This window comes from Notolepis coatsorum, assembly GCF_963971535.1.
Source record: "Notolepis coatsorum genome assembly, chromosome: 3".
In the NCBI taxonomy this organism is placed as follows: domain Eukaryota; kingdom Metazoa; phylum Chordata; class Actinopteri; order Aulopiformes; family Paralepididae; genus Notolepis; species Notolepis coatsorum.
This window is the reverse complement of record NC_140167.1, coordinates 205,390,439-205,407,445: the sequence shown is the minus strand read 5'-3', so window position 1 is coordinate 205,407,445 and position 17,007 is coordinate 205,390,439. Positions and strand designations below refer to the sequence as shown.

Sequence of the window (17,007 nt, the reverse complement as noted above, 5' to 3'; positions counted from 1 at the left end):
GTCAGGCGCCAATCACCAGAGTATGAGACGGTCCAGAGCTCCAGTCCAGTCCACAGAACAACAGACCAGCAGCTGCATCAAGAGGTCAGCCTTGTGGACGGAGATCATTCATCTCAGTCCATCTTTGTTACCGACTCATTACCGATTTATACACTCGTTACAAATGATACCGTTTGGAAGGCTTTCTTCATAGCAGCGTATGTACATTGAAATAAAAGATAAAACACATAAATACATAGAACATAGGAACAGAAGAAAGCAAGAGATGGCCAAATCGCTTCCTTTGTTACAACATTAACCGAGCATAGCAGCCAATTCCATTCTCCAAGTAAGACAAGGCGTTTACATGCGAATTACCAAAGTGCCACTTAACCCTTTCACTGCCACACGACAGAAGGTTAACCCTTTACGAAGTCTTCCTCATCAGTAGATGTAATATCAGTAGATGTATTTTATTACAGAGTGTGTGTGTGTGTGTGTGTGTGTGTGTGTGTGTGTGTGTGTCCTACCCTCCATGCTATAGCTGGTACCAAACCACTTCTCCTGGAGGGGACAGTGGCCCCCGTGCTCTGGGGACAGCAGCAGCAGGTTGGCCCTGTGTGGAGTCAGCTCGGACAGGGCAGCGGAGATCACCTATGCAAACACACAAACAGGAACTCAAACGGTGTCATTTAGCCCACTTTTTTATTTTTTTATATATAAATCGGTGAAGCGATAATAATTTTTTATTTACATTTTCTTTGCCTTTCTATGTTTTTCTCCCATCCCCAATTTAGTCGTTATGCTAATTCCCATCCTGGTCATTGCGCGCATTGCCCTACTGTCGGTCTGGGGAGGGTGTAGACTACCACATGCTGCCCTACTGTCGGTCTGGGGAGTGTGTAGACTACCACATGCTGCCCTACTGTCAGTCTGGGGAGGGTGTGGACTACCACATGCTGCCCTACTGTCAGTCTGGGGAGGGTGTAGACTACCACATGCTGCCCTACTGTCGGTCTGGGGAGGGTGTAGACCATCACATGCTGCCCTACTGTCGGTCTGGGGAGGGTGTGGACTACCACATGCTGCCCTACTGTCGGTCTGGGGAGGGTGTAGACTACCACATGCTGCCCTACTGTCGGTCTGGGGAGGGTGTAGACTACCACATGCTGCTCTACTGTCGGTCTGGGGAGGGTGTAGACTATCACATGCTGCCCTACTGTCGGTCTGGGGAGGGTGTAGACTACCACATGCTGTCCTACTGTCGGTCTGGGGAGGGTGTAGACTACCACATGCTGCCCTACTGTCGGTCTGGGGAGGGTGTAGACCAGGGGTGTCAAACTAATTTTCACAGAGGGCCACATCAGCATTATGGTTGCCCTCAAAGGGCCAAAGACCGTATAAATGTTAATGTAATGTAAAATAAATGTAGCTACTCATTTACATATTGTTAAACATGTTGTTTCTGTATTTATTACTTATTCAAGTTATACATATTGCATATGCATTTGCTTATGTTATTTTAACAAATAATTTTAGTTTATCAGAACCCCATATTACTCCATCAATCAATGATCAAACCATTCAAGAAGAATATCATCAAATACAAGCTATGACATTAAGTTTGTTCAAAACCTTTTTGTCACAGTCAAGAGGGGCAGAACTAACAAATGTGAGCTGCAAAGAACACGTGGGACAGATGTAGCAGATGTTACAAAAACAAATGGCTGCACACAACCTTGCAGAGGCCATACATCCAACTAATGGAAGATAGTTTAATTAACAGATTGCAGAATGGGTACAGTACAGTACAGCTCAATACACACAATTGTTAAGGGGATGCAGACCAGAGAAAGACTTTCGACTTGTTTACATCAGGGTCCCCCATTTTCAATTAGTAATGAAATTGCTATTATGTGTCTGCATGAACACACAACTGTAACTGTACTCAAAAATAACAAAATAAGGGTTGTCTCAGTTCACAACTATATTGGTCAAGTTTTGGGTGGGACTTGTTTGCGTCCCTACAGCTTCTTATTCAATTGAGCGAGATGCTCGGTTATGTCACACAGCCAGTTTGCATCCGACAGTTCAGACAATATTTCTTCAACCCTTTGTTACCTATTCCGCCTGGATCTTTTTTGTATTTTGGGCTGTAAAATTGTCAAAGAATGTCTGAGGAGTAAGTGCTTTTGGCTTTTTTCCTTTGTTACTTCATAAATACCTCAGATGTTCAACATACATGTATGTGTAAGAATGTGTAATAACTAAGGCTGTCAAAGTTAAAGCTTTATTAACGCATTAACCCACAATTATTTTAACACTGCTATTTTTTAACCCAATATTAATGTTAATTTTTTTTTTTTTTTTTTTTGGGCTCTTGGGGGGCCACATCAAATGACGTGGCGGGCCACATTTGGCCCGCGGGCCGTGAGTTTGACACCTATGGTGTAGACTATCACATGCTGCCCTACTGTCGGTCTGGGGAGGGTGTAGACTATCACATGCCTCCTTCGATACATGTGGAGTCGCCAGCCGCTTCTTTTCACCTGACAGCGAGGAGTTTCACTGGGAGAACGTAACGCGTGCGGAGGTTCACGCTATTTCCCCCAGATCCCCTCCCTGCTGAACAGGCGCCCCGACCGACCAATAGGAGTCGCTGTTTACAACGACCAGGACTCATACCCCACCGGCTTCCCACCCGCGAAAACACCCCCAATTGTGTTCGTAGGGATGACTGACCAAGCCGGAGGTACCGCTGACAGCTGGATTCGAACCCAGAGTCTCTGTAGGCGGTGAACTGATAATTCTGTACAGATATAACTACAGTAAATTACCTTTTGCTAAATAATGACGAATGAAATAATGAAATAATTTGCATAGTGATCCCCCAATCAAACTCTCCAGTCAGGCATGGTAGTAAGTAGGGATGTCCCGATCGCCTTTTTTGCTTCCGATCCGATCCCGATCATGTGATTTTAAATATCTATCGATCCGATCGTTTCCGATCCGATCTTTCACATTAGTAATCAATTTTGACGCATTTTTGTCAGAAACTGGCAGAGCGAGACAAGCCCATCTGTTGCCTATAGTCCGGGGCGCGAGCGCGGAGGCTTTCGTTATTACATTCACCCTGAGAAATGTGCTTCTGCTTCATATGAGAAATATTAAAAGTTTCAATATATGTTTGCACATTAGTATACATTCAGTGTTCGACTTACGTAATGGTCCATTCTGGTCTGAAACGCAGACGATAAACCTCAGTCACGTAACGTTATCCTCCAGGTGAAAAGTTAGTCTGAAAACTTCGCCTCCAGCCTGTCCTCCTTGCAAACATTGCAACTGGCTTGACTTTCTATTTTAAAATGCTTAGTTCCAAACCTCTGACATTAAGTCTAGCTGCTCAAGTCAGTGGATATTAACCGTGTTTCGGGAGCGACGTGTTGTACTGTTGTTGTGATGTGGAGCGTGTAGCCGGTCTAAATTAAAGGGAATGTGTTTGTTGCAACGGTGTAAATTAAAGGGGAATGTGTTTGTTGTGGACAATTATTCTGCTCTGTGTGACAATAAATACATTAATGATGATATATTATATGTAATTTAAAACCAAAACTAAGGCCTCCGTATGAGTTTAAGACGTGGACATGGTCATGTTTGTTGAATAAATTTTTTCTTTTTTTGACTGCCGGTTTTATTATAATTTTTTCCCGATCCCCGATCCTCTGAAAAGCACGTGATCGACGCCGATCCCGATCACGTGATCGGATCGGGACATCCCTAGTAGTAAGTAGTCCTTTTACCTCTGGGTCGTAGTCAAACATGAGCTGGTCTCCAGTCAGGAAGTCCTCTTTGGGGAACAGCTGCATGTTCTCACAGATGTTCTCCACGTATTCAATGGGGTCTGTCTGTCATCAGAGGGAAATATAAATAGAGTTGAATCAAGGGCCAGACACAGACACAGACACAGACACAGACACACACACACACACACACAACCTCTCAGTATACACTCAGGCAGCACAATATCTTATTAGAATACAAAGATCCCAACAATCAAGAGATCAGCTTAGTACCTGTTCTTGATAGTGAAATTCATTGGCTTCAATCTTCTGTATTTCTTCATAGATCCTGGAAAACATAAAAGTTTGGGGTATTGTTGAACAACCGTGTAGATTCTACAGAACATAATGATGAGGCTTGATCCAGCCCACCACACTGGTACAGTAGCATCGTGTGTTGTATGTTTTATTTTATTTAACCAGGAAAGTCCCACTGAGAATAACCCCTTAAGCCGGATCAAGATTTATTTCACGTCATAAATAGGTCGATACAGTCCGTATTAAGTAATGTTGCGTACCGTATATATATAAAACTACGCTACCCAGCTCACACCAGCCGCGGTCAAAGCTGCAGCCGGCTGACATGAAAAAACAAATATTGATGTGATTTTCGTGATTATATCTCACGGGTCTATCAAACCTGAACGGGTTGCCATAAAATACAACGTATATTGTTTCTTTACCTTTCTGTCAATGTCTAGAAAAAAAACATGTCGCAATTCGGTCAGACATGGTGGAGCTATGGACATTATTAGGGCCGTCCCAGACTAAGGATTTGTATAGTGGACTTTGATTGGCCAAAATTTGCAGATACCGGTAGTATGATTTTTTTTTATAATTATATATTTGTATCATTCCATTTGGGCTATGGGGGGTGCTTAACTCATTGACTGCCACGCTCTTTTCCCATTTTTACTCAATGGCGCCAGCGTTATTGACCATTTTCGCAATGTTTGCGGACCCATCGTGTGTTCTGTATTATAGCTATGGAGACAATAGTAGGCTCATTTGACAGGCATTGTTTATAGTCCAAGAGTGACTAACCAGTTAATTTCTACATACTGTAGTTTGTGCGCTATTACATGCTAAACATCACCCCTTTCCTAAATAATCCAGTCTTTTTTCATAGATCGCGAGATATGACACATTATATGCATTATGCCCAAATCGTTCTGGTTGCTCGCCTGAAACCCCAAATACTTCCAAATCAAAAAAGGTATATACCATATACATCGGTGTCTTCACAGGGGGTAGTTTTAACTAGAAACTGCGATCATTACCAAAAGCATGCTTTAGGTCCGGTAAAATATGACACTGATCGGTACAGAAGCATGTTTTACGAAAAAAAAAATACCAGCAGGTTACCTAAGATAGACCTTACCTCTCAGTCAGAAGGTACTCTAAAATGAATAAATCCCAGTCGATCCCATGGCGATCGCAATTACTCGTGTATATTGGGCATGGCTACCATACAGGAAATAATAGCTCTGATGCACCAAATCTTCCACCGATTGCTATGTTGTGATCCACTCCGAGGCGGAAACAGCCGGAGGTAAGTCAGTACTGGAAGACAAGTGATATCCCCAGTTCAAAAAGGTAGGCGATACTGCCACCTGGCGAGATTTGATCGTCATTGCAATTCCAACGTAGGCAGATGTGCCAGGGAGGCCCAGGGAGTGTTTAGAACGGGGATCAAAGGATCTAAAAACGAGATATTACGTTTTTGGTACTCAAGCGTTGGCGGCGGAACACGAGATATTATGTTTTTGGCACAGAAAGAGTTCATGTCTGAAGGAGTCGACTGAAGGCTTCTTGTTCTCTGCGAAAGCATGCAATTGGTTCACTGATGGATACATCTTGATATTTGTCTAGTCTAGTGTGTTCATTAGATGGGTGAAATCATCTTTCAGTGCCTCTGTGCCCGTTTTCTTAGGCAGTTAGCCTCTGGTATGCGTGCCATTAGTGTTAGCCACGCTTCTAGGCCTTTTTGCTTTTAGAAAGAATAAAAAATAAATAAATAAAATATCATAATCTTTTTTTTGGCAGTCGACTATGGCTCCTTTCGATCGATTAGTCGACTAATCGGGGTCAGCCCTAGACATTATACAAAAGTAACTTACAGTAGATTTCATTCACAGTCTTTGCTGCCCTGTAACATGCGCCTGGTGGTACTACATCCAGATTTCACTCTGCCATTGGAGAAAGGATATTTGGCCCGATCCATAGATTTCTGACTCGGTCATAATAAGGTCATTTATAGGCCTGATATTCTATATTCATATTTCAAATTGCATCTGTCCGGATGGCAAAATTCAGTACTGTATCTACAAAAACCCCTGTAAATCATCTGCCCTTTATTCATTTGCTTAAATTCTTAGTGCACTTGATCTCAAGAAAGTGTTGAATGAGCTCAGTGGCAATTTTTCACCTCTGGTCAATGTTAGCATGGTGTTATTCACAGTCATATATATATATATACACAGTAGGGCTGTCCCCGACTAAGGATTTGGATAGTCGACTATGATTGGCCAAAATTAGCAGAGGACTATGAAAAAAAAAATCATATTTTTTTTAATATATATATATATATTTTTTTATCATTCCACTTGGGCTGTGGGGGTGCTTAACACTTTGAGTGCCAGCGACGTGTTATGTCGTTATTGCATGCCCCCCGTTGAGTGCCGACGACGTCAATTGTCGTTTTTTTTTTTATATTAGCGATCTGAATTCATATTTCATCAACCGAGTCTCCCGTTGGTACAGCAGCCCCTCTAGGAGCTCCGATGGGAAAATACCGCCCCCTATCGTCTATCCCTGTGTAACTGCAGGCCATTTGATTAGACTGGTGGATGTGTGGTGGATGTGTGGGGGGGGGCCTACTGGCTCCATTATGCTGGCGAGCCGTCTGATGAAGAGGGAAGTGATCGCGAGATGGAAAGCAGCCTGGAATATATATTTACAGCAGCAAATAATCAATCAATAAACGCGATCGATATTTGGAATGGCAATCAGGAATTGGAATAATCTTTTTGGAGAACATCTGATCTAAGGTAAGGAGTCTATGTTACCAGTTTTAGGATAATCAGAGCTGTCTTCACTGAGATAACAGCGTGTCCCGTATGTGTATGTGTGTGTGTGTGCTGTTGAGGAAATAAGAGAATCGATTTCTCAGCTCGCTTCTATAGCGTGCATAAGTACACATATACTATCGATAATCTAGCGTTTATTTGAAAACGAATAGGCCGACAAATGACAACGTGTCTAGTGTATTCGAGAATATTCCAATAAATGCCGTTTATGACGGAATCTTTCTATTTTCCTGAAATTTTCGAGAAAACTATAGTTTTTCGAAATGAACCGATTAAAAAACAATCCGTTTCGACAATGTTGACTGCAAACAAGTCATTGATAAGCGACGGACAGATTAGACACATAGCCATAATTTAAAACATAGATTATGCGTTTTTAACGCCATCATTGAAGTGGGTGGTGGCATTCAACGGGGTAAATAGGAAACGGAGGCCGGCACTGAAAGTGTTAATGTCTGACGGAAGTTTTCTCGTCCTCTGCAAAAGCATGCAATTGGTTCACTGATGGATACATCTTGATTTGTCTAGTCTAGTGTGTTCATTAGATGGGTGAAATCCTCTTTCAGTGCCTCTGTGCCTGTTTTCTTAGGCAGTTAGCCTCTGGTATGCGTGCCATTAGCGTTAGCCACGCTTCTATGCCTCTTTTCTTTAAAATAAAATAATAATAAAATAAAATAATAATAATCTTTATCTATTTTTCTTCTTTTTTTTTACTAAGAGGTTGGCAGTCGACTACGGCTCCTTTCGATCGATTAGTCGACTAATAGGGGTCAGCCCTAATACACAGTATATCCTTTGGTTCATTACAATTTACTCAAGCATAGTAACAGACAATAATTCTGACACTGGGAATACATTCCCTGAGGTCCATAGATGTCCAACATGCAAATGGCCTTATAGAAGTGGAGCAATCTTTAATTTAATTGGGTATGTACTTTTAGGCAAATATTCTGAATATATGGCTAGAGGTTAACCTTCTGTATTGTGGTAGTGAAAGGTTAACCTTCTGTAGTGTGGTAGTGAAAGGTTAACCTTCTGTAGTGTGGTAGTGAAAGGGTTAACCTTCTGTAGTGTGGTAGTGAAAGGTTAACCTTCTGTAGTGTGGTAGTGAAAGGTTAACCTTCTGTAGTGTGGTAGTGAAAGGTTAACCTTCTGTAGTGTGGTAGGGAAAGGTTAACCTTCTGTAGTGTGGTAGTGAAAGGGTTAACCTTCTGTAGTGTGGTAGTGAAAGCATTAACCCTTTGTAGTGTGGTAGTGAAAGGCTTTTGGACCTAAAATAGAGCCCTGTTGTACACCACAATAAAAAAAAATGTACTTGACAATACCATTTTGCTGCAATAAAAATTATTGGAGTGAGGTGAACATTGAGGTGACTCAATATTAGGGATGTTCGATATTGGCTTTTTTACCAATATCAGATATACCGATATTGTCCAACTCTTAATTTCCGATACAGATATCAACCGATATATGCAGGGTTTCCACCCCAAAAAACAGAATAATTTCAGGTAATTAACATTACATATCTCTTGTCGTGGAATTAACACAACATATGCATACTGTTGACAATAAATAAAATCAGAATTTGTTCTTACTTGCTTGCCTGGGTAAATAAAGTTTAAATAAATGTAAAAATATATTTTTTTTTCTTTTTTTTTAAACCGATCATTTCCGATATTACATTTGAATGCCAATATGGGCCGATAATATCCGACCTCCCTACTCAATATGATCATATTGTTGCTGGAGCCTCACCTCTGTTGTGGGCCCAGGGTCCGGAGCAGCTTCAGGTACTGGAACACCAGATGGACCACCTGCATGGAGAGGACACACACTGTTTGGCATGGTCCAATAGAGTGAGCGAGTGAGTGAGCGAGTGAGTGAGTGAGTGAGTGAGTGAGTGAGTGAGTGAGTGAGCGAGTGAGCGAGTGAGTGAGTGAGTGACTGTGTGTATATGTGAGAATGTATGGGTGAGTGAGTAACTGTTTGAATGAGTCAGTGTGTGTGTGTGTGTGTGTGTGTGTGTGTGTGTGTGCTGACCTGGTAGACGTTTTGAAAGCCTTCGTCAGTGAGGGTGATAGAGATGGAGAAGATGGAGTAGGTGTCGTTCTGCTCAAAGCCGGTCTCATTATTGCCCCCAAACAGTGCCAAGGCCCAGCATCTAGACAGACAGACAGACGTAGAAGATGATAAACCCAGCTTTTTTAAGTGGATATAGAGTGAAGTTCCATCTGTGATTCCCCCCTCCCACCATTGTAGCCATACACTGAATATCAAAACTATACGTATTACAATTTTTTTTTTTTTTATAATTTTTTTTTTATTATCTTTTCCCCCCTCCTCCTTTTTCCGATTTTTCTCCCATCCCACCCTTCCTGGTTGTTGCGCACCCCCCCCCCTACTGTTGGTCCGAGAGGCCGGAGACTGTCACATGCCTTCCTCCGACGCATGTGCAGCCAGCCGGCAGCCAGCCTGGCTGCGCAGATTCTCACCGGGAGAGTGTAACGTGTGGGAGGCCGCACTACCTCTCTCCAGATCTAGAGCTTTCCCACCCTCTAATACAGCCAATTGTATTAGTGTGAACGGCCAGCCAAGCTGGTGACAACGCCGGGAGCTGGATTCGAACACGCGGACCCAGCATCTCCGGCGTTGGTGACGAACGCAATCTCCGCTACACCACCAGACCGCCCCGTATTACAAGGTATAGATTATAAAATTCTTATACTGTTACAAACAATAAGAGCCCCATGTTTTAATTTTAAATCTTTGAGAAAATGCATTTCATATCATAACCTTTACTCTTATCCATGGTAACTACTACAGTACCCATTGGAAAAGAGACGCCTTGCCACTCTTCGACCATTGCCATTGCAAGAGCACAATTGCTCTGATGTTGTTATCACTTTACATTCTCGTTGGTTATCACGAGACTCCCCAGGTCTATAGTACTGTACACCTTGATAACTGAATGTCATAGTATAGATTACAGCAGAAATACATACAAAATAAAACAAAATATTAAAAAAAGATTATATATACATTAGATCTATTTGTTTGTATATTGGTGATCATTGACTGAAATTCAGAAATTAGAAATTTTCTTTGGCTTTTAATCTTTTTCTCCCATCCCCCAATTTAGTCATATATGCCAATTCCTTTCCTGGTCGCTGCGCGCATTGCCCCACTGGCGAGGGTGTAGACTCCTCCGATACATTGTGGTGTCGCCAGCCGCTTCTTTTCACCTGACCGCGAGGAAATGCGTGCGGAGGTTCACGCCATTTCCCCCAGATCCCCTCCCTGCTGAACAGGCGCCCCAACCGACCAGTAGGAGTCGCTGTTTGCAATGACCCACACACACACACCCCCATCCGCACATCGAATTCACTCATGACTTTATCACTGAACCATTTAACTCAATTTATACAACGGCATGCAAATTTCTCGATTCTGATTGGCTGAAACAGTCCATTTACACGTATGTATTGCGATCAGTCCACGCTTGCTGGCCCAGGACCCGCCCACAACCGAATCACATCACATCAATCCGCCGGATCACAAGAAGGTGGACAATAATCTTTACAAATGGATATGTTGATAGCGACTAAACGACTAAATATCAAGCGATTCTGTCACAGCGAATGTCTTAGTCGTTTAAACAATGTTGGATGATGTAATTGATGGGTCTTGAATCATTCTGTAACAAAAGAAAAATCGCGGATTGATTGATTGATTTTCAAAAAAAAAAAATCTATTTCTTTTTCCTTTCGACTGTCAGCGCTCGCTCTAGTCTCCACCCACCGCCACACACACACACACGCACACTCTGCCTGCAACGCAGGGGATAGTCAGACTGAGAGAGAGCTGGGTGCTGCGCTGTTCTAAGTGAGCATGGCCTATTGAGTTGATTGATTGATTGATTGATTGCTAATTTTATTACTGTACGCTTGGTTTCCAACTGGTTAAGTTTAGGCCCTCTACAGTAGGTTTAAAAAAATAAATAAAAGAATAGGGCGAAGAAAACGTTTTTTTCCTATAGGGCAAAGAAAACGTTTTAATTTGTTTTACCTACTTTCTATAGAAGCATCTAAGAATGAAGTTCTATGGAAAGTATGTATTGAGCCGTACTGTATTGTACCCATTCTGCATCTGGTAATAAAATTTCCAATCAATCATTCCAATAATACACAGTTGGATGTGTTAGTTGGTTGGATGCACTTCAAGCTGCTTCCACATGAGGCAACTTCTCTCAATCATTCCAATAATACACAGTTGGATGTGTTAGTTGGTTGGATGCACTTCCGATCTGCTTCCAAATGGAGGCAAATTGTCTTTTTTGTAGTTGTGGGAACAACTTTTTCTGGCGGATGGTTTTCTCAATAAATCTTCGATTAATGTGCGTTTATTGTATAGAAATAAGGTTGGATGAATGTGGCAGTTGTATAAAAGCTTTACACCACTTGCAGTCGTGATTTGTGAACAATAAACCATGCCTAGGGGGGTCTAACGACCACCCCTAGGCATGGTTTATTGTTCACAAACCACTCCTGCGCGTGATGTAATGCTTAAATATATCATTCATACATTTTCCAATTTGTTTTCCTACTTCAATTGTCGCCGTCACTCACTTGTTCCTGAGCAGAGACAGGATGCTGCCGGGTCCCTCGTGGCCGATCATCCAGGAGATGTAGTGCAAGGGCTTCACCCTGAAGGAGGCATCCGTGTGAAGGACACGCAAAATTCTTTTAACGACACTTTTTTTTTTTAATGCAAGCTTAACGGGCTGTTTTTTTTTATACCCAGGGTAGGTTCGATACTCATTGATACTATGTTTGTTTCTGACAGATTAGCTGGTTTCATAGACTCACCTGTAGTGTTTGCCCTGAGGGGGCACTGCCCAGGTTATAGTCAGCGCGTGCACCTTCCTCACAGGGACCACTGACGAGACAAGTAAATGGTGCATTTACGCAACAGCTTTTATCCAAAGCGCTTTACATTTCCTGTTCCTCACATTCAACCATTCACTCAGATGAGAGAAAGCATTTAGAAACATGGGATATACATTAGGGATGCATGATAATTATCGGGCCGATATCAGCAATTATGACGTCATCCCGATAAACCCGATAACGTTATTAATAGCTCCGATAATATAATATATTTTTTGGTAAAAGAAAATGTGGTGTGGGTGAATTGGGATGAAGGGCGTTTGTTTTTACTGTAGGCTCCTCCCGTTTTGCCAGTACTGTGGTACGACTGATAGCGTGTGGTTTAGGAAGAGGGCGTTTTACACAAATCCAGCGCTCCCTTTCTTGGCTGTGACGTAGCCACGTAAGTTTCTGAAGCAGCGCGGATGTAAACAAAGATGGTGTCGGTAGTGTCGGAATAGTTTCAAGAGAAAAAAGTTTGCTTGCTATTTGTAACAAATGCAATGCAGAAGTTCCACGAGGAGGGAAAAGGGCAACAACTTATAATACATCCAACCTAACAAGTCGCCTGCAACATCAACACCGCTACGATGGTGTGTTAATGTGTTAAAAGCCTACGACGACGCGCGAGCAGCTAAAGCTGCTGCAAATCTAGCCTCTTTCATGACTGTGATGCAACCCTCGGTTGAATACGCAGTCACTTATTGCTCCGTAGTAGCCAGGTTAATTTGCACCACCAAGCACTGCTTAAAAGCTAGCGGCTTGAGCCCTTGGGTCATTTCTGTCAAACTTCTTTAATTTAGCAAACGCCTCGTCAATAGGTACAAGCGCCGCGGGTTCCTTTGTAGCTGGTTTTGGATTCACAGCAGCTTTAGCTGCTCGCGCGTCGTCGTAGGCTTTAACACACCATCGTAGCGGTGGTGATGTTGCAGGTGACTTGTTAGGTTGGATGTATTATAAGTTACTGACGGATTGTGAATTTTCTGATTCAAATTATATTTATTTGGAAAAATGTATATGGTCACTTTATCAGTCAAAACGGTTGTCTTGGCTTTGTTTTGTTCATAGTAGTAACGCGCATGTCATGATAAATCTGGTTAGGTCAAACCTACAGGAATATACATTTAACAAAAAAATTATAATACAATAAATATCGGTTATCGGTATCGGGCTTGAGGAGCATAAAGTTATTGTTATCAAAAAATCAATATCGTGCACCCCTAATATACATATTGGAAATGAAAGCATACTGAGCCGGTTAAAGCTGCTGTTGATGGAAATATAACGTGGTTCTTACCTCTGTAGAGCTTGTGGAAGGCTGGCGTGTCAAAGGGCCCCTGGAGGTCAGGACCGGACAGGTCAGGCTGGGGCTCCCCACTGGGAGGAAGGGCAAACGCAATTAGAACCGTGTTCTCTCTGGTTGTAATGCAAGCATCATGTATGTGTGTGTGTGTGTGTGTGTGTGTGTGACCGGGCCCAGCGGTAAGAGACTCATGTCAGATCGCCAGAATAGCTAACAGTTATAGTATCTCTAAATAGTAAAGACTTTTGTTTAAAAAGGGCAGTTTGTGACACCTACAGTAGTATCAAATGCACACAGCACACACACCCACACGCACACTCACTTAAACAAACAACACACTGCAGCACCCACTCTCCACACTTTAGATCACACAAACACACTTTATATTTATTGATAAAGGATTTGCACTACAACTCGTACACCTACTGTAAATTGTACCTAAATTGCACCTCATCCTATTTCTGCCTTGCACTATATAGTATTGTATATTAGTACACTACACAGTATTGTATATTATATGGTAACTCAGTTACGTCTACTCTGCATCGAACATATGTCTATACTGAACACTGTGACCTCATTTTTTTTACTTCTAATTTACATGCTATACTATGTTATTTCATACTTATCTTGTCTTGCAGTCTCTGGAGCGTAACAGTAAGAAGCATTTTGTATAAAAGTATTCTGTACTTCTGTATGACAACTATTAAAGAAACTTGAACTAGTACCCGCCTGCCAAGGTGTTAAAAATGCAGCCAAACTTTAAATTGGATTTTCTCTGTTTTTCTTGAGACTTGAGGTTTAACTAGATTAAAATAAGCATAATCTTCTTCAAATATTGATGGAGGAAGACGATGAACTGCTGGGCTTGGTCACACATATATATATATATATATATATATATATATATGTATGTATATATGATCCCAGTTTCTGTGTGCATGTGTGGACTTAAGATAAGATATAAATATAGGCAATAAAATGATAGTAAATAAAAATAAAAACGTACTTGTTGGGCACCTTAATGAAGATCTCTCGCACCCACTCCTCCAAAGTGTCCAGCGTCTCTGTGGAAGGACAGAAGCACACTTACCTGAGACAGTGGGGTACACTGGGGGTACAGGGAGCCTGAGACAGTGGGGTACACAGGGGGTACACTGGGGGTACAGGGAGCCTGAGACAGTGGGGTACACTGGGGGTACAGAGAGCCTGAGACAGTGGGGTACACTGGGGGTACACTGGGGGTACAGGGAGCCTGAGACAGTGGGGTACACTGGGGGTACAGGGAGCCTGAGACAGTGGGGTACACTGGGGGTACAGGGAGCCTGAGACAGTGGGGTACACTGGGGGTACAGGGAGCCTGAGACACTGGGGTACACTGGGGGTACAGGGAGCCTGAGACAGTGGGGTACACTGGGGGTACAGGGAGCCTGAGACACTGGGGTACACTGGGGGTACAGGGAGCCTGAGACACTGGGGTACACTGGGGGTACAGGGAGCCTGAGACAGTGGGGTACACTGGGGGTACAGGGAGCCTGAGACAGTGGGGTACACTGGGGGTACAGGGAGCCTGAGACAGTGGGGTACACTGGGGGTACAGGGAGCCTGAGACAGTGGGGTACACTGGGGGTACACTGGGGGTACAGGGAGCCTGAGACAGTGGGGTACACTGGGGGTACAGGGAGCCTGAGACAGTGGGGTACACTGGGGGTACAGGGAGCCTGAGACAGTGGGGTACACTGGGGGTACAGGGAGCCTGAGACACTGGGGTACACTGGGGGTACAGGGAGCCTGAGACACTGGGGTACAGGGAGCCTGAGACAGTGGGGTACACTGGGGGTACAGGGAGCCTGAGACAGTGGGGTACACTGGGGGTACAGGGAGCCTGAGACACTGGGGTACACTGGGGGTACACTGGGGGTACAGGGAGCCTGAGACACTGGGGTACAGGGAGCCTGAGACACTGGGGGTACAGGGAGCCTGAGACACTGGGGGTACAGGGAGCCTGAGACAGTGGGGGTACAGGGAGCCTGAGACAGTGGGGCACACTGGGGGTACAGGGAGCCTGAGACAGTGGGGTACACTGGGGGTACAGGGAGCCTGAGACAGTGGGGTACACTGGGGGTACAGGGAGCCTGAGACACTGGGGGTTACCTTTGGACTGCACGGTGAGGGTCATGTAGTGGGCAGAGTAGTATCTCTTCCAGAACTCTCGGAGACGCTGGTAGGTGTTGATCTGTTTCTCTCTGGGCTCGTGTTTTAATGTCTGGGCGTTACCTGGACGTGAAACACAAGCATTAGGAAGACTGAGAGAAATCACATTCAAATATGAAATTCTAACCTAAAATAGGGATATGATCAAATGATAAGACCAGGATGAGTCAGTCATAGAACCGCTTGGCTGCGTCCCATCCTCATCCTATCATCCTCATCACCCTCATCCTCATCATACTCTTGATAGATCAGAGAACATCCATCTCCAACAAAGTAAAGGCAACGTGAGGATGATTCAAAGTTTAAGTTTAAGTTTATTTGGATCCCCATTAGCCACAGCAGTGCTGGGGCTATTCTTCCTGGGGTCCATAACACATAAAATACAGTTACAGACTTATACACTCACAACATTTACATGTCATACAGACAATTAAAACAACAATAAAAACCCTAATCAAATTCATAATACAATATAACAATATATACGCCTTATGAATTCATAATACAATACAATAATACCTACTCATAATTCATTCATAATACAATACAGCATAATATACTATTTAGCTTTTACATACACTATCTATGTTCATATCAGCCAATTATACAATATTTTAATAATATATGCCTATCAGACACATGCCTTTTCATCCATATATACCTATCCTTTATCAGACACATACATTTTCATTCAAATAAAGAAAAACTGTATTTATTTAAACTTTCCAATTTCTGCTCTGTACTTTCATCCTTTTCACAATGCCCCCCCCCCCCCCCCAGTGTGCTCTGCTTACCCCAGCAGAACTTGCCCATGGGGTGACCAGGCTTGGCCAAGCTTCCAAACAGCATCTCTTTACGATGGGTATCGGAGGGCCTGGCTAACTGGTACTCTGCACATCAAAGGCCATCCAGCCATGAAATGACATTAGACAGGGACAAGTGTGGGGGGGGGGGGGGGGGGGAGAGAGAGAGAGAGAGAGAAACAGAAGTTAAGCGAGACGGTCGTAGGAGAACAGGGGCTCTGGCTCAGCAAGCCACCCTACTTCAAAAGGTCTCCCGTTGAATTTCAAAAGTGTCTCTTTCCTGCATGTAAAGCCCCTTTGCCAAACTAAAGGCAGGAAATAATGATGAAGGTATAAACACCACAGGTCCAAACCACATCTGTCCAAACAAGACATTAAGGACACGCACCGAATATATCACTCAAACCGGTCTCATCTCTTCCTCGTACCAAAAAGGCACCAGAAAACCTCACGCTGCCGTTTAGAGGTTTCTGATTAAAAACATGGGAATGGAAACCACTGCTCATTTAGTATTAAGATAATGTGACTAACCACTGTCCACTGCCTCCACCTCTCTGTCAATGGCATCCTCTATCATCAGGGGACAGATGAAGAACTGGGCCCACCTGGAAGAGACACAGATAGAGACACAGATGAAAGCATTGTGGTCCCAGTGTACCAGACAGAGGACCACCAAGCTGCCAAGAAGCATTATACCGTAAATCCTCTAATAGTGGAGGGCATTCAAATAGAGGACGGGCCTCTTATAATGGACGGGGGGTTTGATACATGCAGACAAATACAGGCCGGCGTCCAATACAAGGTCAAGGACACATTTATTTATTTTTCGTGCCGTGATATAGAATGAGATACTCT

General features: G+C 43.3%; 1 protein-coding gene across 3 annotated transcripts in view; it reads right to left on the bottom strand.

Moving 5' to 3' along the window:
- Positions 1-17,007, bottom strand: part of nrd1b (nardilysin b (N-arginine dibasic convertase)) — a 76,366-nt gene that overhangs the window by 39,946 nt on the left and 19,413 nt on the right. For all 3 annotated transcript variants that reach the window (XM_084311619.1, XM_084311617.1, XM_084311618.1), the window contains exons 6-17: positions 16,684-16,757; positions 16,144-16,239; positions 15,290-15,412; positions 14,145-14,202; positions 13,130-13,209; positions 11,773-11,842; positions 11,533-11,610; positions 8,948-9,068; positions 8,663-8,721; positions 4,053-4,107; positions 3,780-3,884; positions 510-633 (exon numbers count right to left, since the gene is read on the bottom strand). In XM_084311619.1, the coding sequence (XP_084167745.1) occupies positions 510-633; positions 3,780-3,884; positions 4,053-4,107; positions 8,663-8,721; positions 8,948-9,068; positions 11,533-11,610; positions 11,773-11,842; positions 13,130-13,209; positions 14,145-14,202; positions 15,290-15,412; positions 16,144-16,239; positions 16,684-16,757 (1,043 nt within the window). The remainder of the gene's footprint in view (positions 1-509; positions 634-3,779; positions 3,885-4,052; positions 4,108-8,662; positions 8,722-8,947; positions 9,069-11,532; positions 11,611-11,772; positions 11,843-13,129; positions 13,210-14,144; positions 14,203-15,289; positions 15,413-16,143; positions 16,240-16,683; positions 16,758-17,007) is intronic.